General features: G+C 41.1%; 1 protein-coding gene across 5 annotated transcripts in view; it reads right to left on the reverse strand.

Moving 5' to 3' along the window:
• The window catches only part of KCTD1 (potassium channel tetramerization domain containing 1), a 67667-nt gene that overhangs the window by 8449 nt on the left and 34199 nt on the right, over nucleotides 1-25019 (reverse strand). For all 5 annotated transcript variants that reach the window (XM_041477774.1, XM_041477777.1, XM_041477776.1 and 2 more), the window contains exon 2: nucleotides 24561-24739. In XM_041477774.1, coding sequence (XP_041333708.1) covers nucleotides 24561-24739 — 179 coding nt within the window. The remainder of the gene's footprint in view (nucleotides 1-24560; nucleotides 24740-25019) is intronic.

Genomic DNA, 25019 nt, shown 5'->3' on the forward strand with positions numbered 1-25019 from the left:
CTAGTTCTAAATTACTTGTATAATTACATATTTTAAACCTCTAGGCTTTTTGTCTCCATTTTATTAATTGTTTAGAGAAGAGCAAGATAGTATCAGAGGATGGAGCCTTCAGACAAAACCATAATGCTGAGGAGAGCGCTCAGCCACTGGGAGTGCTACCTGGGACCTGAATGGCTTTGGGAATGGACTGGAAGCATTAACAGAAAGCGCTGCCCTAGTGCTCTGCTGTTCTGCAGCAGCAACAGCAGCAGCAGCAAAATCCCTGGAACTGCAAAGCCCCAGTTCCCTCCTGAATCCCCTCCCGGGATCACTCTGCAATACACTTTCACATATTAAAACAGCATTGGAAGGGTAGACCCCCAGCAGAGAGACATCTGTAAAGAAATTTTTTTTTTTCCTTTTCAGATGGAAAAATGTAGATTCCAGCATCCTTCATGTGGCCTTCAGGGAAAAAACCTGAGGTACTATGGGATCCAAATCTGGTGACATGGTCCTGCTCCTGATCTGCATTTGCTACACCCATCAGGAGAGGAGACTGGGCTATGCCAGCATCTGGGGAACAACCAGCATCCTCACCTCCCAGCATCCTCAGCAGGAACTCTTGTGTTCCCGGGGGCACAGTGGGAAGCACTCTCTCCTGCCTCACTTGTCACCTCCTCTGTACAATACAGTTTGATCTCCATCCTCCCTGCCCCCCCCCATAGCTTTGCTGGCATTCCTGCTTGGTCTCACACTGGGATTATGCATGCTTAAGAGACACCAGTTTGCTAGCACAAGAAGGGACTGGTAAATCATTATAATTTCACTTCCCAAGAAAACCTGAAATATGTTTTTCCCCATCTCCTTCTTGACAATGTTGGCTGATGATTGGCAAAGACACCTTTCTGTTTTAAATGACAAATATGTAACAGCTGAATAGAGTTTCGAGACAGGAGAGCACTTTGAAGGAGGATTGTAAAATCAGATGATAATTATATGCAGAATTACCCAAATATCAAGGGTAAAGGATAAGAAACTGTAGTCCATTTACAAGAAAATGTGCTTCTGAAATATTTAATTAAAACTAACAGGCTGGAATTTTCCATATATCAGGAAAATTAATGTCCCATGGGTTGAAAGTGTGACCTCCAATGGGTAATAATTAATGTCTGTGGCTTTAAGTATCATATTCCACTGTCAGAAATCGAATGCTTCAAGGGCTGAAAATATAAGCAGTGGAAAACCCTGTGTCTGTGTGAGAATTTGGTTTTACATAAAGGACACAAACTAGGTATAGCTACAAGCCCTTGTTTACTGAAGAAAAAACAACAGGGAATGGAAAATATCAGTTTTAATTCCATAAAATACTACAGGGATGAATCTTTCTTCCCACAGATCAGCACTCCCATAATAGCATTTCTATACTAAAAAGCTAGCACAGGAAGATGACATTGCTTGCAGGATTTCTCAAATTCTTCAGAAAAAAGTCTTGCTTGTCAAGTATAAAAATATACTGTCTGCAGCAAAACTGTATACATAGTGCGTTTATAGCCTTGATCTCTCATTGTATAAATATTTAAATATATTATTATTATTATACACATAAAGAGAAAAGACTTCACTTTAGTATATTCTGCCTCAGCTGGAAATGTGGGAAAGCAGCAATAATTAGGAAGAAGATGGCCAGTAGTAACTAAACAAGTCAACTATTGCAAAACTCACTTAATGCCAAGAAAAAATGACAGAGTTCTACAGATTGTTTTAATGGCTTCACTGGACAGAGCTAAAATTCTTCATTTCTGTAATCAAAAGGATCCAGGGAACATGGAAAAGCTGCAAGCCTTGATGTTTGCAAACATGCAGAATATTACATCACTTTCAAACTAAGGCAGAAATAAACTTTTCTTCTCTGAGAAAATACAGGTTTGTTATAACTGAATATATTCAGTATATAATTTCTTATATTAACATCTTTATCAGAGGAAACTACAAACTCCAAACTAACTGAAAATCTTTTGCAATAAACTACTTTCAACAGTTCTGAGCTGCCAGAGTTCCGTGCTCCCCACGTCTTTCACAGAACAACAAAAAGGGAGGAAAACTGGTGAGAAGTCCTTTTTCTTAACCCATCAGAGGGGGCTGTGCAGCAGGAGGAGCATCAGTGATGCCCTGGAACCTGCAATCCCACACCAACGGCAAGGCAAGTAACTGCCTGGATTTCACCAAGGGTGGATATTCAGCAGCTAGCAAAGAGCAAAATACTCATGAAAACACATCCCTGTCCCTCCAATAATAAATCACATGACAAAGTAAATGTACTTTATTTGAGATCTTACTCATCTGCTTGGAGCCACTGCAGCAAAGTGATTAGGAGTTTGGTTCTTAAAAGTTAAGTGCAAGTTTTATTATCACATCATTATATTTATGTGGCTAATGGGAATGCTTATTTAACACTCTGGAGTGTGTGGAGAGTGAGCTGTAACAAGCTTTTACTTTTTTTTTCCTCTGCGACTTTTTAGTCCAAGCTGTCCTTATTAATTTCTTTTCATTTTCTTTCACTGAGTGCTCAAAGGCAATTTGCATAAGAGTCCATTATAAATTAGATCTGTTTAATGGTATGCTCATCTCATGGCTATTTAATTTTACTTCCTCGTATGTCTAAATTATATAATTTTGCACTGTCCCCTAGCAGCTAGTACAGCTGAAGTGGTGTCCCTGCCAGTGAGAAATGTTATCCTACCCAAGTGGAGAATTATGAGGTTTCTATTATTTTTTTCAGAGAACCACTTTGACAGTATCAACCTGCTTTTCTTTTTTGAATAACTCACATCATTTGGATCCACAGAGACTGAATACATAGCAACCTTTATAATTCTGCATAACAAAAGTTGGCTCATAAGCATTACAGAATACATTTGCAATCTTCAGGAACATATATTACGAAAACCGCATTTTAACCAAATACCCTGTTGTAATCTCTTGCTCTCAGTGCTATTATAATTTGTTCTTATCTTTTTCCTCTTACATTTAATTTAAGGTTTCAAGTCCATGAGTCTCAGGAATTTCTTGGCACATACAGTTCCTATATTATGAGAAGGTGCATTAATACAAATAATTATAAAGCAAAGGTAACAGGGGAAAAATGTATTAAAACCTAAAAGCTCATTAAACTTCTATAGAAAAAGTATTTATATAGGAGCCGAAAGAGAAGAAGAATGTACGGGAAGAGGTATTCAAACACCAGTTCTTATGAAATTTAAAAAAAAAAAGTTACATGGCATTTTAAAGAATAGATAAATGCCAAATACTGAGTAAAAGGATGTCAAATCTTTGTAGAAATATTTGCTAAAGATTAAGGAATTGAATCATTTACATGGAGAAGATTTCAAATATCTTAAGACTGTTACTTCAGCATGACAGTGAAAGAAAAGGTAGGGGCAAGCTCAGAGGGGTCACGAGGCATTTAGAAGGAAGCGAGATCAACAAAAAGTGGTGAATAATCTTAAAGGCAGAGCAAAGCATGCGAGGAGCAGATGGGAAGGATCTGAAATGATGAGTGACATGGTATCATCAGGGAACACACTAGAGACAAAAAAAAACCAAACCAAACAACTAAGAAAAAAGAGAGAAACATGGGATTTGCTGCAACCTGCCTGATCAGAGGCAGCATCAGGAGCAGAGATGAAAGCCAATCAGACATATTACAAAATTAACTAATAGTTGCTGGATCTAATCCAGATGGACAAACTGACACATTAACTGGAAAAGTATGAATTGCACAACATGGTGTAGTCATGTTGCAGGAATGCTCCTGACACGAGAGCAAACTACGTCTTTCTACGCCACAGATGAGCGTGGAGAATGAGAGAGGTGTATCGAAATGACAGTGGAACAAAGGTGACCACATGGGTCACAGCAAACACAGGGGTGAATTAAAAAATGGACAGTCAAGGCACCACTAGTCAGTAGAAGCATCCTAACCTCTGTCTGCCCAAAAAAATAAGTTTTTCCAAAATAAAATAAAAGCTGTATTTTCCCTGCTAAAGAGGTGACCTAGCTACCTAGGAGTTTCACACCAGGACTAATGATTACACCATGAAATAGAGCTAATACAGCAACTCCCCTGGTGTACAGAACATGCTGGTTGACAATCAGTCACCCTAGTGGGTGTAGGGTGCCTGAATGCTCAACAGAAGCCAGTACAAAAATGTAGTCACTGGCTTCCCTCGGGCTGTTCAAACCCTCGTTCCCAAACCATGGAATCAGGACCATCATCTACCCAGACACAAATGGCACTGGTAGAAATGCTGACATTTTAGAACAGAAAGGAGTAAATAGTTGGGATGGGATGTTGAGAGCTGCTGACTCATGACCAGAGAACAGTATTTGCAGGTAGATGGAAACCATCTCCCACATTGCAAGATGGTAACAAGGGTGAGGTCAGGAAAGCACTACCCCAGACCATGGATGGGCCAGGGAGTTTCTGTTTACCATATTCCTTCTCTCTCTGCTCTGGTGTACCAGGCAGATGCAGACTGATAAGAGGAACAGGCTGAAACCTAATCTGCATTTTTTCACACAAGGCTGGGCAGGTAAGTGTTTTAAAAGCAATTTCAATACCATGTCAGCCAAACCTCCTGGATCTTTAGGTTGCATTACAGGCTTCAGATGTGGCTGAGGGGTGTCTATTGTCTATCCACTGCTCACCAGTTGTTCTCCCACCCCAAACCAGGAGCTTTACCCCACAAACCCCATCACTTTTCAGAAAGTGAGGTTCCTCCATCTGACAGACACTGAAGTCACTGACACTTCCCAAGACATGCACGGACCATTCACTTAAGAGCTGGACTCGATGATCCTTCCAAGTGGATCCCTTCCAATTCAGAATATCCTGTGACTGAATATATCCTTGATCCTCACAGTTTTGCTTGTCTTCAGATACCAAACACACCTTCAAGTTTTTTTGCTATCATACAGATATGTCTCCAGAAAACTTAAGCCTTGCAATCCCCAAATTGGTGGACTGCTTGGCTGTTTCTACAGCCAAGCCAAAGACTGGTGCCACAGCCCCTCTCCTCTTCTAGGACTTTGAGACACCTCTGGGAGCAGCCAGCACCCTGAGTGACCCACCTGCCAAATCTTGGAGACTCAGAGCAGGGCAGAAGGATGCAGATACCTGCCATCATCCCTCTCATCACAGGGCAATTTGCTCGAGGTATTTGTGAGGACATCAGGCAATAAGGAGCTACACACATGGCCTTCCCTGCACACCCAGGGACCATAGTCACAGCTTGACCACCAGGATTTTAGCCTTTTAAAGTGCCATCTATACTGTTTCTTTTCAGGCTTGTGCATGCACTGGATATACCGAAGAACAGTCTAGAAGCCTTTAAGCCCCACATCTCCTACAGTGTTTGGTATCTTGCAAATAAGTCCTTAAAAACTTCCTAGTTTTCCAGAGCATATCAAAACCACTTTTCCTAAAATCACTTAAACCAATGAAATGTTAAATCCATTATTCATGCAAATACTTTTGCCATCTCTGTTTTTTGTAACCAAGTTTTCTTGGCAATGATAACATTTCACAGAAAAATTAACAAATACTCTCTTTGCTTGCCAAGATGATTTTACTAAGCTTGAATCCGATTTCATTGAGGTATGTTATTTGTTTTATCTTGAGGGAAGCTGCCTATTAAGTTAGTAGCAACCGTGTCCTTTTGCTTATGATATGGTTATTACTGAGCTATCAGGAGTACCTTTAAGTTATTAGGGTGCAATGGCAAATTAAGTACTTTGCGTCATAATTAGCTAATAACTTTTGAATTATATTTTAATCATGTTTAAGATAGTCAGGTTGGCTGCGAGTACAGATAATGGAGGATAGGAGCAGAACAGGAGTGTTTATCATTCAATACCAAAAGCCAGAAAGTAGGTAAACCAGTGGATGCACAACATCCCAAAGGCCATGATAATCTATATACTCAGAACACTGAACTCCTTCAAAGGCAGCAATGTTAAAAAGTGGAACTTGTGTCTCAGGATCACATTTAAGTAAAAAGCAAAAATATATCAGTTTCAACTCAGCCCCCTTTGAGCCTGTCAACTTTTTTTTTTTTTTTTTCATAAAAAGATTGTTAACAATACCCATCCTCAAATCCCTGTTGATAAACCTGTTCATGCAGATTCCACAAAAGAGAGGATACCGTTAAAGCAGCTTGGAAAACAACTACCAGAGCCATTTCCCTTTCAAAACTCATGATCAAGAAAAACCAAACAACCAACAAAAAAACCCCTCAGAATAGTGGAAATCCTTTGATGTATTCCTTTGCACATCAAGTTTGCCCCTCAGCTTTCATGAATTTCATTCAAACCACTATTAGCTCTCAGTATTTCCTCTGTATCCTTGAGAAGACTCAGCGTCAAAATTCCACATACGAATCACTGGAAATCAGGGAACACTCCAAGTTTCTCCATGAAACGCCTTAGAAAAGTAGTGGCAAACAAGTTCTGGATCCAAACCCAGTAGAGACCCCACTACAGCATCTATATGCTATGCTGAATCTGTAAGATATTGCTAATTCTGCCCCTTTCCAGGATGTTACTTTGAGAACCTGGCATCATTCTCACATGCCTGGAACCTCCTTCCATATAAATTACAAACATGTCAATGAAACCATAATGAATTAAGCTTTCCAAGATCTTCACAACTTTGACTACTTAGCCAGAAATCACATCTATGTTGTTTTGTTAACTGCTGCCTTCTGTAAGAGAAAGGACAGCACGTTTCCATAGACAGGACAAGAACACACTTGCCTTTCCCTTTGCAAGAGTTGCACAAGCTCCTTCTTCATTGCAACCCATAAAAGCAGGAGACTGCACAATTAACCTGTGTGTGCTCTGGGGGGGATTCTACAGGAACTGCTTCCTGAGAGAGAGAGACCACTACTGCATTAAAGCCTAAGTAAAAGCTTCCCATTAATGAATAAAATTCAGAGAGACAAAGCACTTCTAAAACTTTTAGATGTCTGTGTCTTAACTATGTTTGTGCCTGTGTTCCCAGAAAGCATCACCCTCCAGAGCCCAGAATGAAGGAATGAAGTATTCCCAAACATCCTCACTCTTCTGCTTTCAATAAATACGCATGAAAGTCACACACAAACTTTGTAACACCCTTCTTAAGTGCGGTTCACACAGAGAACAACAATTTGCTGCTGTTAGCTTGTGCAGCAGAAACCTGTAAAACAGATTACCAGGTCCCAACCCTGCTGCTGAGCTAGGGCTTGGACTGTCAGAATACAAATTTGCCAGGGAAGGTGGGAAAGATGTTCAGTCTGCTTTTTAAAATCCCTATACAAACAGACAAAGGAGAAAAAATACATGTACAAAGAACACTATTAAGGTAGTCAAAACAAGCTTCACAAGTTAAGATATGTCAGATATTAGAGATGCTCCTGCAAGTCACATTTGCAAACCTCCCTTTGTGTGAAGGATTTTAGACCTTAGATTTTAATGATCCACTCTTTTCTCACAGCACCCTGAACTTGGCACTCAAGTCAGGTACAAGCCAGGGTTGTACAGCCTAGCAGGCTGCTGCCCACGGGACCCCTGCTTCATCTGCTGGAGCTCTAATGGGTGAGGAAGGGACTGCAGGAAGGGAAAATAGGTAAGGTAGATGGGGGCTGACCTAGAAAAATGAACTCTGTCCAAGCATGTGCCAAATTTCCTCTGTGATGCTATCACTAAGCACACTTGCCTTAATTTTTTAAGCTCCTTTGAGTGAAGCAAGAAGGTACCAGACTAAGGAACGTTGTGAACAAAGCACGCAAGAATGACTCTTCAGAACAGGACTCAAATAATATGCAGAAAATACAGCCCAAGGGACACATGCTGAACTGAGGAGGAACAGGAGATGCTGATGACATGTTTAGTAAATAAGCAACACATCTCTCCGCACAGAGGCAGGCAAATGTATTGGAGATAATATTATTACACATATACTATGAAAACTACAAAGGTCACCCTGGCTGCCCAAATAATGTTCTTTTCCTATAAAGCTTACTTTAATTGCAATGAGAGAAGCTGCAAGGCTATCTACCCAATAGCACATTTATTATACTTCAAAAATTTGTGTTTTCCCTTACTTACTTAGCCCACCTGCTCAGAGATTCCTCTACCTTGACTGAAAGCAGAACTTTCAGACTAATAGTCTAGATTACAAATTATTCTAGAAGGGCAATCCATATAGCATACAAGCATACAAAACAGAGGCAAGGAAGAGGGGGGTGTTATGAGCACAGAATTTAATATGGGAAACACAGGACCGCTCTTTTCTTGAATAACTCACATCCAGTACAATTACATTGCTGTGATTCCTCGTGTGGACACACACAAGTGTCTACATAGAGAAACGTGTTTATACCCGTATAACTCATTCCCATACATTTACATGTTTAATCGCTTCCATGCTAGAGGTTGAAGTCATTTTTGCACTTCAGTAACTAGAAATATCACACCATTAACCAAATCAGTTCACACAGAACCTGCGTGCTAATCAGTTAAGAGGACAGGAAAGTCCACCTAAAACATCTTAGACAGTGGCTCTGAGCAATAAATAATGCTTATTGCACAGGTTAGAAACGCCAAAGCCACACCTGAACATTTTGCTGGTGGTGGGGTGATAAAAAAACACACAGATAACATTATTTCCATTGACAAACTTTACATATACAAAACAGTGGCTTTATTGTTTATTAAATTAGATGCTGCCATGGTGTAATCATCCCTGCAGCCATACCAAACCCAACAGTAGGTCAGATGCAATCCTGTGGAGGAGGCAGAGAGAGGAGAAAGGAAGAGAAGTGAGACACAGCACAGAAGCAATACAGCCCCATAATCTAGTGGTGCAAGGAATAATTAATCCATGGATGTGAAAACAGATGCCGTAACTGTAGAAAGCAAAATCTGCAAAAATACCACACGACAAAAGTAAATGTTACGACATGGTTCCTTTAACAAACAACATCCACGATGTGATTCAGCTGCCTGTTGCCACTTGAGATACTCTAGGGCATCCCAAAGTGCTGGGTGACGGCACAGGGACACTACTGCAGGCTTCTGCCCTGCTGGAACAGCCACAGAGTCCAAGCAGAAACTGTGCACAGGATTAGCTTCCCATGCCAAGGTGAGTGTATATCCCACTCACAAAAATGACCAGAAACTAACTGTACCAAATGAAACAAAATCTAACACTCTTCCTAGACACTCATTTCAATTTTTTAAAAGTCTGTCGCTATTAAAGAAAAATTTACAAATTTACATGATATTAAATTCAGAGCAAAAATTTGTAGTGCTCCTAAATTGTATAAGAATTTGTAACATTTTTAATTTAAGAGTTCTTTTACCCAGCATTTCAGGTTACTCTCACGCAGAGGAGATGGCTGGTCCTTCTTCCTGAGCTACAGCTTCTCTACAGGAATACAAGAGTGACATCCAAAGTCATATTTAGGAGCCCTGCTTCCTAAATGCAGGCAGTCAGCCTCAAGTAGCAGGGTGTTGAGGCGAGCTGACTGTAGAATCAAGCTGCAGCCCACAGACAGACACAGACTCCCGTGGAGTGCAGCCCACCCACACTGGGTCTCATTCCACGCACACCTTGTGCACCACCGCAGCAGTGATTGCGCACCCCAAAGATTGCGACAGCTCTGGCACGTAGCAACTAAGAAATGCTGAATGCAGGGGGGAAATGATCTGTGGAGAAACACTCAAATAAGCTTAACTCCATCAATCTGGAGGATTTACAGCAGTGAGGATACATGTCCTACATCCGTTGTGATCTTCCTGTGGAAAGCAGCACAACCCAACAGTGAAAATCTTCCGTGGGGTGGTTCCAGGCTGCTAATAAACAAGAAGATGCCTATTAAGCTGAGCACTGCTTTTAAACTAGTAGAAATATGCTGCTGATGAAGCAGACTATTGCTTGAGTTTGTAGGTTTTCATGATTTCATTCACTTAACTGTGAAGCTTTTCTCTAAAAAGAGGAAAATATAGCTACACTTGGGACAACAGAAGCAAATAAAGCACCATTTCTTAAAGGTCTCTCCATACTGCATCTGCCCTTTTCCCCCGATGCTACCAACACCGCACAACCCTCACACCAATAAATTAAGTTGCAGCTTGCAGTAATACTGAAAAAAAACCCCAACTGATCAAGAATCAACAGGGGTACGTACACCAAAAGACAAGGATTTCCTTAAGAACAAGAAGAAACAACAACTAAGAATTTACTGAGAAAAAATACTCAATTTCAAACCTACAGTGTTGTAGAAAGTGCAAGTTCTAATACAGACATTTTTGGGGACAGAAAACTGTTCCAGAAAGTTCTAATCGCCTCTGCTGAAAATCAAACACATTACAACCACCTTGCATTATTCCCTCCACTTGTGTACTTAGTTAATAGCCTTTTGCTCTATATGTGAATGTAATAAAATTTTAATTTCGCAGAAATCCAGGTGTCTTGGTAGATTTTTCATTTTTTTTCCTTTCCTCACTCCAAGGCATAGATATAAATTGTTTTCTGCTATCTTTACAGGAGATCTATGGAACCGTGTTATCGAAAGTTGCAGAAGACTGAAAATAGTTTAGGGTAATCAAGAGCTGCACTGTTTCATCAAAGCCCCATCTCTCCAAAAGCCACTGGTGTTGCAACAAACAGTTTGGGGCTATAGTTTGATTTTGATTATTTTCCATTACCTTCCTAAAAACCTCCTCTTTTCGTGGCAGGCAGAAGCCAATTAGCACCATGAAAGGAAGAAGTTCTGGAGACAGATAATGTGTTAAAACAACCAACTTTGACTAGGAAGTCAGACCATCAAATTAAATACTGCTAACTACTGCACAAGAGTCTGTATTTATTTGTTTTAACCTCACAGTCCTGCGATGGAAGCTGATAGTGCAGTTCTTGGCCCCTCACTTTTACACAGCTTTTCTTCCCTCAGTGTATACCACAAGACAACTAGCACAAGTAAAGACAGGCGGCGAAATGGACCTGGGCTTTCCAGCTGTCCAGCAGAAGGCAGAACCAGCACCATGAGGAGTTTTAAACAGGAGGGAGAAGGCACCTGAGGTCAGACTGGGCTCTGCCACATCACCACTGACACTGCAGTAGCACAGTCAACAAGAGCAGCAAGACCACACGTCTCATTTGCTTGCAGCTGCCCCTCGAATCAGATGCTTTTCCCAAGCCTTACTGCTCAGCAGCTGTGCCCACTCCAACCCTGAATCCTGCAGCCCACCCAGAGCTCCAGCCACAGTGGGTGCAGGCACATAATCCATCTTTGCTGCCTCTAATTGCCACCAACCACTATCCGTGTGCTTTGATGTCAGAAGACCTCCGGCCGAGATCTGCCCCAGGGATCTACGCTGCAGTAAAGAACGAGTCTGCCATATTCACACGGGTAACACAAAGGCAGCAACAGCTTTGCAGGGATCCCGAGAAGTGTTTACGAAGAACTGAGCCTCACAACAGATGACAAAAGGAAGGGGTATTTCTCCACTGCGCTTCAAGGGCTGGTTGATCTTCGAGGAAAATCCTCTGCTAAACAAACACTGAGGGGCACAGAAACAGCCAGCACATGACTGTGACAGCAGCTCAGGCTACTCTGCAGGATTGAAGTCAGACCAAAGCAAGTTTGCTCCTCATGGTCCGTGAACACAGGCAAAATTAAAATCCACATCTAATTTTAGGAGCACATCACTGGCTTCTTATTTATTAGAAACAGACACTCAGATATGACAAAGAAGCAGCTTCACCTCAACTCTGAAGCAGGGAAAGCTGACAGTAACACATTCTTGCTGGCTGAAGCATGTGGAGTCACTTCAGAGCGGGGGCATCAACTCCCCCCACACTACCTGCCCTACCATTGTCCATATTTTGTTACTACGGCAGAATAATATTAGGACATCAGTGAGGAAAATAAACTCTCTGTTATGATGGATGTGCATTTAGTCAGCAATGTGCTACAACAAACTTGACCTTTATCAGGACTAGATTTCACTGACTGCTTTTTTGGGATCTCACCCCATTTATTTTGTTCTGTCTCTGCAGCCTCTGCAATTTCTAACTGATAAAAATTTCATCACTTTTCCCAGTGGAAGCACACTGCAAAGAGAAATATTCTGGCATGCAAGGTCAAGGGACAAAGCCCTTTCTGTGGTCTTTCACAGCAACAGAAAAGGGTATTGGAAGAAATACTCCCAGAAGAGCTGCAGATGAGTTGTCCCAATGTGAAACAGCCTGGCACAGCCCAGCAGAGCTTCTGCAGGCTCAGGTTCAGGTTTGCAGAACATGACTCATTTTTCTTCTCTGAATAGAAACTGCACTGCCAGCTTTATGTTTTTACACAGTACCAAACCTGTTATAAGTTCTTCATCACTCCCAGGGCCATTTATGTTTATCATGTTTCCAGGATTTCATTAATAAACAAAAGGAAGAAGGACTTATGCCTCTGATTGGACTACTTTGCATTTTAATAGGAAATAATAAACTGATCCATGTGGAAGCTAAACACAATTGGAAGTTGCACCCATACCAGCTGTTTCTATTTTCAAACCAGTTCTTTATGCCTTGTAATGATAGCAGACAGCAGCGACTTCCAATAGCACCTTTTTCATCCTTCATTTTGTTGAGCCTACCCAAGAGAGAAGCATGAAACATACCTGATTAGGGCTTTTATTTCTACTTCCCAAGAGGAGAATTAAATGCTCACCTAGAATCAGACCTCTGTGGTCGGGAGAGCAGCATCCATTCAGCTACACCATTAATCCAAAGTGGAAGTGGGAAAGTGCAATTGTAGCTCTGCTGATGAGTTTATCGAGGTTAGCTACTAAGCAAGGGAAGGCCAGTATGAGAGGCATGGCCCAAGGCCCAGCTTTATGAGACTGCAATATTAGAAACTGGGAAAATGAGAATGTCTGATGAAAAGTGGAGCCTCCAAATACGCTTTAGCTACAGAAAAGCAGCAGTTTTTCTCCTTTCCCTTTCCCATAAGCTCTTCCAAAGGGGAAATAAGCAGGCATGTATCTCCCTAGAATAACATTTGCCACCACTTCTCTACTCATGCATCTCCTTTGCATCTCCAACGATGGACACTGGGCTTTTCTCTGTGGCAGCACAGTGGAGTCAGAGAGGTTCCCTGTGGCATTACTGCAGCAGAGCTGAAAGCTGCCATGAGCAGAGCACCACCCTCATCAGGTTTTGAAAGGCCAGAGGGAAGATTATCACTCAGGGGAGCTCATACACAGGAGAAGCCAGTAAAGCAAAATTAAACCTTAATATTCTACAAAGGATAAGGACATTGTTTTTGAAAATGTAAGCAAGGCACGAGAAAAACATATTTAAACGTCAGCCACTAGCACATCAGGAGTCAAACGTGTTGGGCAGCAAAATATTCAGAAAAAATGTAAGATGAATATAAATATAGCTTACATGTTTCAAAGTTAACATTAACTGCTTTTCACATGCTTTATGGCAACTTCAGTCCTGTGCAGCTGTAGCCACAGCACTTGGAGAAAAAGCAAAACATCTCATTGTTTCAAACAAACATGAGCAGTTTCATGTGACAAGCTTCAAGTATAAAATGAAAAAAAAATATTCCTAAAACTCCCACATTATACCGCTAGTAAACTAGAATTTCACAGCAAAAGTCAATAAACAATAGCTTTTGAGGCTGGAGAAATTACCATCATGGTGATATCTAATCTCTCCCCAGAAGTCAAGAATTATGACTAAACCCTTCCAACATAGATATAGCCTGAAATTCTATGTCAGAAGTATGTCCAATTGCATTTGGCAATCCTTAGCCAAGAGAGAGGCTGACTATAATTGGATGAATATTTGAAGTGCTTCATTATTCATGTAGGAAGGCTAGGTAAAAAGTGTTTTGTAGTCCCAAGACACTGGAGGGTGTGTGTTATTGGGTAATAACCAATTAGGAATGTTGACAGCGCTCTGCCTTTGGGATCACCCTGGCCAACAAAGCACCTGGGTGTATGTTGTTGTGCAAAGGCACACACCCTCTGCCTACTGCTCAGTTTATTTAAGCTAGGCTTTCACCAAAGGAAATGGAGGACACCCCAAAGGATGTGCGTTTGACAGCTCAGTTACATTCAGAAATAGTACTGCTTTGTTGTTCTGTCTTCCAAAAAAACCACCTTTTTTCAATAGTATTTTTGAATTACTGATGCTACTGGTTATTGAAAACAAATTCCAGTTCTTCTGTTTTACTGCTTATAATCCAGCAAAAGAGCAATATTTTTATTATTTCCAGTAAAGAAATACTGACAGCAAAAGATCAGCTCCTACCCCTGTAATCTGGTGAAAAAACCTGTGCTGCTATAAATACTTCAAACTCAGAAATCAATGATTTTCCTTTCATGCTAGTCTAAGAAAAACATATGTGTCATTAGTACAGGCATGCAAAAGATTTTTAAAACTTCAGCATTTAAAAATTAACAATCCTGACACTTGCTCACGAGAACCAGAAATCCAGCACCAACTGAGGTAATGGTAGAGCTGTTCAACCCTATCACTATCTCCCACAACAAGGGTAGAAAGTACTGACGGTACAAACACTGATTTTTATTTGCTCCTTTATTTTCTTTATCATTGTAATAAATAAAAAAAAAAAAAAAAACAAACCCAAACCTGCAAATTTACATTCTCACTGGAAGCAAAGAAATTACTTTTGTGGTAAGAAAGTCCAACAGGAGTTTCTTACCGCAAAAGAAACACTCAAAACTTTTCCTGAAAGATTTGCTTGTTTCAATCATGCAAAATTCAGTATGTTATAAGGAGGAACATATCAGTTTTTCTGCAGCTCTCATTTTCTGGCTTGTATCATATTTAGCTTGTCCTGTGGCACTGAGACTACTGCAGCATTTTTTCTGAAATCCCCTGAATGCCCCTCACCCTCTCCCCCATGTATCACCAAGACGATGATGTTTTGATGAAGCATCAAGCTCGGGCCCTCGAGATAATGGATTCAATGGGATACACTTAAAAGATCATTTTTCTCTTTTGTATTGACTGCTTGCACTGCTCTAAGACAGGAAGGGCTTTCATTTTTTATGTAAGCTGCAAGACCCCCAGGGTCCTCTAAACTGTTTAAGAGGGATCAATTTTCAGACGGGTAGAAGGGGCCCAGCAGACCGACACGGTTTGGAGCGCCTTCCTCCCCTGGTATCACCGACAAGTTTGGGCAAACCTAAAACCAGCTCCCAGCTGAGCCACTCTGGCAGGGCAGAGCTTCCCACTGTTTGGGATTTGTGGTTAGCACTCGAACAGAGCTATAATTTATAGCATGCAAGGAACAAAATAGGAAAAAAAGTTTCACAGAAGGAAAATAATCACAGGGGATGGCGGAGATAAATAGCAATAGAGCTGCTAAGCAAAGCAGTGCTTGGCACTGGTGTAGGGGCAGGAAACCATCACCCCATGACACAGGTTTAATGCAGTGACATTGTTGCAATTACACCCAGGCAACCTAACAAAACAAATTTATTGTATGGCACAAAATATTTCCAATTCAACGTTGCAACATTTATTTTTAAATTACAGAACAAAGAACAACTTCTGGGGTGTGGAAGGACATAATCCATCATTTGCTCTGAAGTGACACACTTATGGCAAATGCTGTATATTATAACTTTCTATGCCACAATAAGCAACTACAAGCAATTTCTTTGGCAAGGAATGCAAAGGGTTTGGGTGTGGTTCTGTGAGATACTGCTTATCCCTCCATCTCCCTCTGTGTCAGCAGGGAGCCAAAGGCAAGCCACATGTTGCTGCACTGGGACTTCAATCACTCCTGTTTTACATGTGTCACACAGCTTGTGACAGCATTTCACCTGCAACATGCCTCATGTGGAAAGAGTTTTTACCCTTAAAATATGGCCTGAATAAGAACTTAAATACAATTTTTAATTAAAAGGAATGGGATTTAATAGGTCACTTAAAGAACAATTATGTCTACCATTTGATTGACAGGCTTCTCATACTTTACCAAGAAAACCCCATTGCAGTCTAGGAGGTAGAATTTATCTTTCTAAATTGCTGAACTGTGGAAGTGTACCCCATTGCATTTAACACTGCTTTGTGGAACTATCTCATCTTCTGAACAAAACCCTTTCATCTTTCTGTCACTCTCCTCCTTCACCTCCTTTAATCCTTTGCAAACAGAAAATTTTTGATTCATAGAAACTGAATTGCCAGTGTTGCTCTCCATCACCGAATGCCTGTTCTGCAAAATGCAGCAGTGTGAAGAAATTGCAAAGATAGGTCTTCAGTAATTAGCTTGGGTACCAGACGTGGCACAGCTGAGTTTGCTGGAAGCAGGAAAAACGAGTCCAGGCGGAGCGTCGCGCTATATTGCTTTGAGCACCTGAGCTACCCAAGTGTCTACACACACGGTGCTGCACAGTGGAAGGACTGGATAGCAAAGTGACTGTGAGCCCACTGCTTTCCTAAAGGCATGTCCCTACAAAGCACTCCACAAGTAGCAGCTACTAACTCAGCTTAAATACTTTCAAACGGTGACAGAAGCCCGCTGGTTCTCAGAAGCAGGCAGAAAGGGCCTTGAAAGTGCCTAGAAAAGTGCCCACATTTGCTGCAGAGAGCTGCAACTGTGCAGGAAGAGTCCTACAGACCCAAGCTAATGTACACATCAGGGCTAGAAACAATTTATTTGATTACTGATGTAAAGACTCAGTGAAAGAAATCAATGTGAATGAGTCTCAGAGACATCACTGAACTGATGTCACTAAGAGCAAAAGCAGTATCTGAGATATTCTTAAAATATGCTGGCTGCTTATCTACTCTAAGACAGCTCACTATTAACAAGAGCCAGAAAACCATACATGTGGGGGGGGAAAAGGACAAGCAAGCCAGCAATGTGCTTTGATCTGGTCAGGTGAAGATCACTTGTGACCTCTGTGAGCTCTGACTCCTTCCAACAGAGATAGAAAAGTGTGTACAAAAAAAAAAAAAAAAATGAAGGCAAAGCAATGAGAGACTTTAGTTGACTGGAGTAGGGTCAATGCTCAGAGCAGAACAAGGACAGAAAAAAAGATACTGAAAGGCAAGGGTCAAAGAGACACCAACATCTTGCATGGTGTAGACAAAGGCAAAAAAAAAGGTTGAGAACAAAAGACAAAAGGAGAATAAAGCTTGCTAGATGACACTTGTCTGGTTATGATATTTGAATAAACTGCAGACTGGTTAAGTTAGAGGAAAAGTTCACATAACAGGAACTGGTGACATTCCCTTGGCCAACACAGCATTTGTGCTTTATTTGCATTAAAATGACTGCAGATAACCATTGAGTCCTGAGCAGTTTTCACCATTTCCTATGCAACCTCTGTCAATACATCCCCAAATGGCAAGAATACTTGTATACATGAAACCCAGCCAGAAGGCTGATCATCACCAGAAAGAAGTAAGCCAGAAGTTGGAATCTATATCCTAAAGCTTCAAACACACCCAAGAGGTGGCCCGGGTGTTGACGGCAAAACTGGAAGCCAAATATGTTTGCTTCTGCAATTATGTATGTACTAGATGCCAATTTGCTTAGCAACTGCATTGCAATTTATGAAAGACCAATGAAGTACAAACAGTTTATGTGGGAGCAGAATGAGAACCTTGTGCTAACACACTCCTTGCCATCAGGAACTTACTCTGTAAGTACAGCAAAAGGCAAAACAAACCACTGAACCTGACGACTATCGTTCAAACCTGGGCCCTATCAGAAGTGACCAATAAACAGAATACTTCAGTGCCACCTCAGTTTCTAATGAGATTTTTTCTTATAAGGTCAGCGAGACCCAGAGACTCAGAATATTGTTTTATCTTCCCAGGTATTGGTCAGGCAGAGTGAGAAATACAGCTTGGGTGCCCTCAGTCTAGCTTATGAAACCATGCTATTAGGCAGAAAAATACAAAAGTTTTAAGGTTCCTATCCACAAATTTTCATCCACCAAGGACTGCAAGCAGCCTTTGCAATCAAATGGTTTCTCAAAGCAGAGACCCTTAAACTAGTTATTGACAACCTCCCCTCTGCTGGACTTACACACTGATCCAACCCCTAAAAACCCACATAAGCCAACTGGCAAAGGAATCCCTACACTGATTACATGGCTATGGATTTTCTTCTTTCCCCTCAAGAAAAAATGGTTGTTACTTCTGAGGATTACTAGCCTCAGAAATAAGGAGCTGAAGTCTTTAGCTTTCTAACACTCCTGAATGTAGACACTTATTCCTCTGAACATATTTCCTTAAACACTGTCATAGCCAGGCAGCCAGAACAAGCATGTAATGAACCCCTGTAGCATCAAGTCTGCACATCTACATTCCCTGGCTCTGCATATGTGCAAAGAGCTCTCCAACAATACACTATCTTGATTTTACTGTCATTTTACAGATTAGAGTGCAAAAGCATTGAACAAGTACAGGACACTGTTTTTTACCCTCCAAGTAAATACACATAAGCCCACTTTTACTGACATTTAGAACAGGAAGACAGACATCAATTTTGTGGCCCCTTTCAGTGATGACTCACCACCAGTTACTGACCACATGATGTGAGAACCTGCTAATCTGATGGTGCTATTTCTTTTACCAGTCACCAGCCACAAGCAACAGCAGCAACTTGCTGACCTTGCAAGTTAAACATATTACAGGGCTACAATTTGAAAAATATTTACTTCTACTGAGGCAACTGTGATGACTGACCTGTGGTGATCATTAATTGAGGCAAAACAAGGTCAATATATACCCTAAGTTCAATATACATACCTAGAGCTACAATTAATCTTAGTTCAGCCAGGACCAGAAAATACCCCTCCAAGCTCTTTATTGACAGATGTGTGTTGCAAGAGAGCTCTCTTTAAAATATCAGTTGTGTAAATTCTCTGAATTTCTTTAAATGGGCATAAAGTATAGTATCATTCACAGCTCTGTTTCTATTTTCTTTCCAAGTCTGTGTATGTGGTTACACTAACCAACACAACTGTACTGCCTGACTGTGTTGAGTCTGGTCCTCATGAATCAACAGTTAATTTTTTATTAATACATGTTACTGATGATACCAGCATCATCAACCTCTATCTCAGTTACTGGATCTATAAATATTTATGCTTAGAGATAGTAATCTTTTACACTTTCAATCATCATCCCAAAGCACTCTACAAATTGCTTTTTTGTTAACCTTGGTAGGAAGCAAGTGAAGCTCAAAGTTGAATCAGTTATCTTGGGTCACAGAACAGGTCAGCAGAGTCAATGTATTTCCCTATCCCAAGCCCTCACTTTTCCTTGCCACAAGACCATGCAGCAATCAAATGATGAAATGTAAAAGGTGAATAACGAGACAAGTAAGACAAGATAGATAACAAAGACTGAACTGACCCTCTGCCAACTTCTTCTGCCTATTTCCCTCCTGCCAGGAATGTTACAAAACATTAAAAAGCTGTGACCTGGACCATTCATGCTAATACAGCAGACAAAGCTGGTTACAGCAATACTGAAAACTTTCACAGAGGCTTGCTCTTTCACAGAAGCTTACCCTTGACATTGCAATTCTAGAAAGATGCAGATAGAGATGTACGTCTCAGGAAGATAAATCCAAATAAGGACAGTGGAAATAAAGATGCAGTAACAGCCACTCTCCCAATATTTCCTTAAAAACCCAAATCACCAAATGCTCATTAGTTAGAAAATTTTGTATTTCTTCAAGTTCAGCATAGCTTAGAGCAGTTTGGGAGGTACTTTCCAAGGGGAGTAGGAAATGTGTGACAAGGCTGCTTTCATGGAGGTGTTACACAGGGAGGCCTATGCAAAGGGCAGACCACCCTCACCTCAGCTCAGCAGGTCTCCCTCCAAGAGAGAAGTCTCCAGCATGGTGCTGCAATTTGCAGGAGTTTGAACTAAGGGCCATGTTGGCTTGTTTTAGAGCTGGGGACTGATAACAGAAACTGCCAGAGCTCTGATACAGGCAAGCAGCGCTGCCTGATTCACAGCACGTCCTTGGAAGTCTACCTACACAACTTGTGAAGGATAAGTCTTTCTTGCAAACTGTTGAAAAAGGCCAAGGACAGTATGGGCATTCTCCTAAGTAATTCTGTGCTCTTGATGCAAAAGAAACCCTTACCAATAAAAAAAAAATAAAAAATGCCAGTGTCCTAACTGGATCCAAGTGTGTGAAATTTAATTTCCCTGAGGGCTGAGAGTGAAGATTGGGTAAGAAAACTGGGACACGAATGGATTGGTTCATATGAAAACCTGAAATAGCCCTGGGCAGAAATATGGAAGGATTGTGAAATACTGTATAAGAAGAATCCATCTTCATATGCAGGGAGTAACTCAAGATGGGAGATGTAGCAACACAAACAGATACTCCAAAAGGTTCTACAAAGTTATATACAAGGTTTTAAGTGAATTTTTCCCATTCTGTGGTGGGAGAATAGGATGTGGCAATCCAATGCCACGGTGTTATGCAAATATTTGTACGAGATGACTTGGACAGACCTAATTAAAAGTTCAGATGCTTTGAACATACGAGATAGACAACACTGCTGATATTGCTGATATCAGAGATATCAGACAGCTGATGCTTGTATGATCAAAGTTCAACATCTTCCCATTCAGCTTCGATATTCAGCTGAGGTTGTCTTAGCCTGGTACACAATATCTTTTGGTAGATGCCGTGCAGACAGCATTAAGGCTGAGAGATGTAGGAATGCCGACTCCAAGCAAAGAGTTTGATCCCGCTGCAAGATGATAATGCACTGGAAGGAGGATAGGTTGCTGGGTTAAATATAAGAGCTAGCCAGCCAGTGCTTCTTCTCTTCACAATCATAAATCCTAACACCTCAACCCATTCTCCTCAAGCTTTTTGGTGACCACAGGGAACAGTGACACTGCATGTATGTGCCTGAGCTCATGGGGGAGAAAGGCTCCTTTAGCAGACCCTCATCTTGGATCTTCCTTTCCTGGAATAATGTTTTTTTCCCTGGGCAGTGAAAAAAAACTATTAAAAAAAATCTTTATTTTCAAAAACCAATCAGTTAAAAAAAATTTTTGTACACCCAAGTCTTTAACAGATAGCTCACTGTTGCCAGATACCAACCTGAAGATCTGGTAACTTCAAGTAAACCAAAGGCTGTATGATCTGTGCAGGGGTGAATGCATCAAGGTCTACAGCCTCAGTGGAGAGAGCTACATAGAAGGACACCTGTTCCCTCCTCAGACTTTAAAAGAAAATTGATATTTATTTCAGCAGAGAGACCTCACATTAGGTCTTCTTGGTAGACAGGCTGATTCAAACTTAGGCTTCTTCTCGAAGCCCAAGTATGGCAAATTGTATTACTGAGCTTCATGAGACCATGTTTGAGGCATGGTCTCACTGGTTTCTTGGGAGAACCTGAAGCCTGTTGATGAGCTAAAGTATTCACAGGGGGTATTCCTTGTGAAAACAATAGGTTCTCCCTAGTCTGGATTATAACTGGGCTCTTTGAAATTACATGCTACTAGATTTTAAAATTAACTTTGAGGGCTTTTTAAAGCATTATTTTAGTTTCAGAATTTATAATTCTAGGATTACTCAATTCAAACCATCTATTAGATAAGCTGCTTGTCTGTTGGATTGCTTCACCGAGTCAGCTTTTGCCCAAAACATACATCAGTTCTGATTCTTTGGCTTCTTCAAGCACAAGAGCATTTGAGAGAAACCCACAATTGTCTGTCCAAAGCAAAGGGCAGGGATCCAGCAGCAGTAGCAAGACACTTTTCCAGTCACACCAAGGTTTCTTTGGAGGAATGAATAGGTATCTGTCAGTAGGCATTTTACATGTCAAGGCACAAACCAGGTTGGGGAACCTAACAGAAGAATTATAGAAAATGATCCCTTCAAGCTACAAGTCTTTACCTGATATCATTTAAGGAACTCTTTTTTAAAGTACTCCTTCCAATTCGTACTCTGCTGTCCAGGAAGAAGAACAGCAAGGTACAGGATGAGGTGCTATTGGCTCCCAAAGGAGAGGGAAGAGTACACTTGCTCCAAAGCAGAGTGCTCTATCAGAATAGGTCTCCCTCACACCAGCAAGTCAGAGTGACTCCAGAGCTGCTGGTTTGAATATCACCCTTTCAATCTCACAAAGAAAGATGACTCTGGTACCTGGCCCACAGATGAAAGGTTCATTTTAGGCTTCTGGCCCTTAGACTACATGTAATACGAGTCAGAAACCTAATGACTTTCGTGTCTCAACCTGTTACATGCTGGAGCCTGCAACTGATGCCTTGACTCATCCCTGGAGCACTGCTCTTTCAGGCAAGATAATCAAGACCTTATTTTTCATAGACAATCCTTCATATAACAGTAAGTCTCAGGAGGTTTCAACTGGCCAAAAAATATCTATGAGACCTTCCTTAGTTTTGATATCATTCATACATGTGATATTGGCAGAAAAAGAAACATATAAGCAATGTTGACAACAACCTTCTGCTAAAGTTGAGTAATGAAGTTAAGAGTCTAGGTAGATATAAAACTGACCAGGTCAGGCTCCAAGAAACGATTTGTATTAATGTCCAAATATTACTGGATAATTTTTACCTAGCACTCACTCTATATAAATACGTACAGACATATATACACACATATATACATCCCAACCCTCCACTGGAAAAAAACCTCATGGCAAAATCTCAGACAAAACCCAAACAACTATATCATGATTACTGGCATATTGCTTCATGCCATTGTCTTGACATTCAAATGAGTTTAATAATTGCTCTTTTGAAGCTGCTAATGTTTAAAAAAGTCTCTCAAGTTCTGGAAGTGGCTGGGAATTCCAGGTTCTAACAGCTACGCTGGAAATATTCACTCATCAAGAGGTTCAAAAGACACTGTCAGAACTGAAACACAAACACATGTCAGAACGACTTGAAACAGAATGACTCTAACTCAGAGTTTGGGTTTTCTTTATATTATGTTTGAAGAGCTTTTAAAATGTTTAATTTATTAAACTGGCTTTGATACTACAGGCATAGCTTTCACTTTCAAGTGCTACAATGGCTCAATTGAGCACAGAATATATTAAGCTTAAATTCCACTGCCACCAGACACATTTTTGAATGACATTTTAGTGTTTCTTCACTTGAAGTAATATACTCTCTGTGAATTTGACATGAAAACAGAAGCAGCAGCCTCTTATTCTGCATACACAACAGTGTCAGACACCATCACTGCTCCAACTACCAAAAAACACACGAAGCAATCACAATTACTAGGAGCTGAACACAAGAAGCCTCTAAAAAAAAAAAAAAAAAAAAACCCAAAAGAACAGATTTGGTTTTCGAAGAACAGTTCAAGTTTTCCCAGACATTACTTCAATCTCTCCTGGCAGACCCAGGCTCTGGCATGGCTTCTTTAGCTCCCCTCTGCCGGGCCTTCCTTGAGGAGGCTGTCACAAGGAAGGCCATGTGCCTCGCTGTGTGTAGGGCTCTCTTCCTCCAGCCCTGCCAGGAGCACCTAACTCCGTGAGCTGATGATGCAGGGGCAGCAGCATCAAGTGAAACCCAGGCTTTGAATGAAGCCACATCCCATGAAGCGGGCTTTGTGCCCTTTGAAAACTCAAGTCAGAGCTGTGGGATCAAGAAACTGAAAATCTCCTCCCTCAAACTGGAGAGAACACAATGGGAACGCTGCCTGCCCTCTAGAGCAGGATTGGGCGGCAAAGGGCAAGGTAGATTTATACTGTGGACACAATGACTTCCTGCTGTCTCATAACCAACCCTTAGAGTTACAGAACCACTGCACTGCTTGTCTGCCAGCCACCAGTAATGCCCACACACACTGCTAAACGCACTCCAGACTTCTTAGAGATGCACTCTTGTTTTAGCTACTCTACAGGCACCTTTTGCTCACACATGCAGCAGTTCTCTGACTGCTTCATACCAGTGAGCTACCAGAGTCACAAATACTTCGCCCAAAAGGTACATGAGAGTTAAGAGCCTAATTATTTGAAAAGTCCTAAGATTCTATAAAAAATATTCAGTTAATACTGTCTTAGAGTTTATTTCATTCAACCTTGCCTTTGCCTCAAGTGACACATCTGAGATGGCATGTTGACAGCGCAGGAGAGCGGTTACTGTTCCAAAAGAAACAAAACAAATACTCCAACACCCCCACCTTTGGGATTAAATACAGTATCACTACAGTTTTTGAATGTAACAAACCACAGCACGGGTGCCCTGGCATAAACCCAGAATCCTAGGTAGTAGAAAGTAAGCGCTCTTTTCTCTCAGCTTTGTTTTAGTACACACGCATCAGCATTTGCAGAAGTGCCATTTGTCAGAAACACAGCGGAGCAGGGAAAGAAAAGTAAGTCTCTAACTGCCTACTAACAAAGAAACCTAATTTAATTTTGAAACAAAAGGAGCTAAATTCATCATTCTGAGACAGCCCCAGGACGTCCAAGCACGAAAAGGAAGAAAAGGAGTTTGCCAAAGACATGCAGAAGAAGCTTTTTAAAGTTACCTGGAATCGGGATATTTTGTAAGCGTGGCCAAGCTGCTGGTATACATGTGCCCACCCACATCAATGTGAACTGGTGCGTTGGACTTTGTGAGCTGTGCTGGAGTGGGGATGCCTTGATTGTTCAATGGAGATGCAGGGGATCTAGTGATCAGAGGTCTTGACATATTGGGCCGACTGTCCTGTGAAAAGATAGACCTGGGTTAATGATCTCCTTAAAAACCTTACAGAAACCCCCAGTCTTTGAATCAATAGGACTGCCTCATAGTCTCAGATTATGACTTTTATCTTAGTAAAGCATAGACAAATATTCGGCAGTTTTTAAAACGAATTCAGCTCCGAGAGTTTGAAATGGCTACATTTTAAATAAGTGGGGCAAAACGCACTGATGAAACCCACAAAGAAGAAATCACGTTCAAAAACAAGTTTTTCCTGAACACTATTCGCGACAGTCAATCCCTA

The sequence above is a fragment of the Pyrgilauda ruficollis genome, unplaced genomic scaffold (assembly GCF_017590135.1).
Source record: "Pyrgilauda ruficollis isolate IOZ18807 unplaced genomic scaffold, ASM1759013v1 scaffold41, whole genome shotgun sequence".
Lineage (NCBI taxonomy): Eukaryota > Metazoa > Chordata > Aves > Passeriformes > Passeridae > Pyrgilauda > Pyrgilauda ruficollis.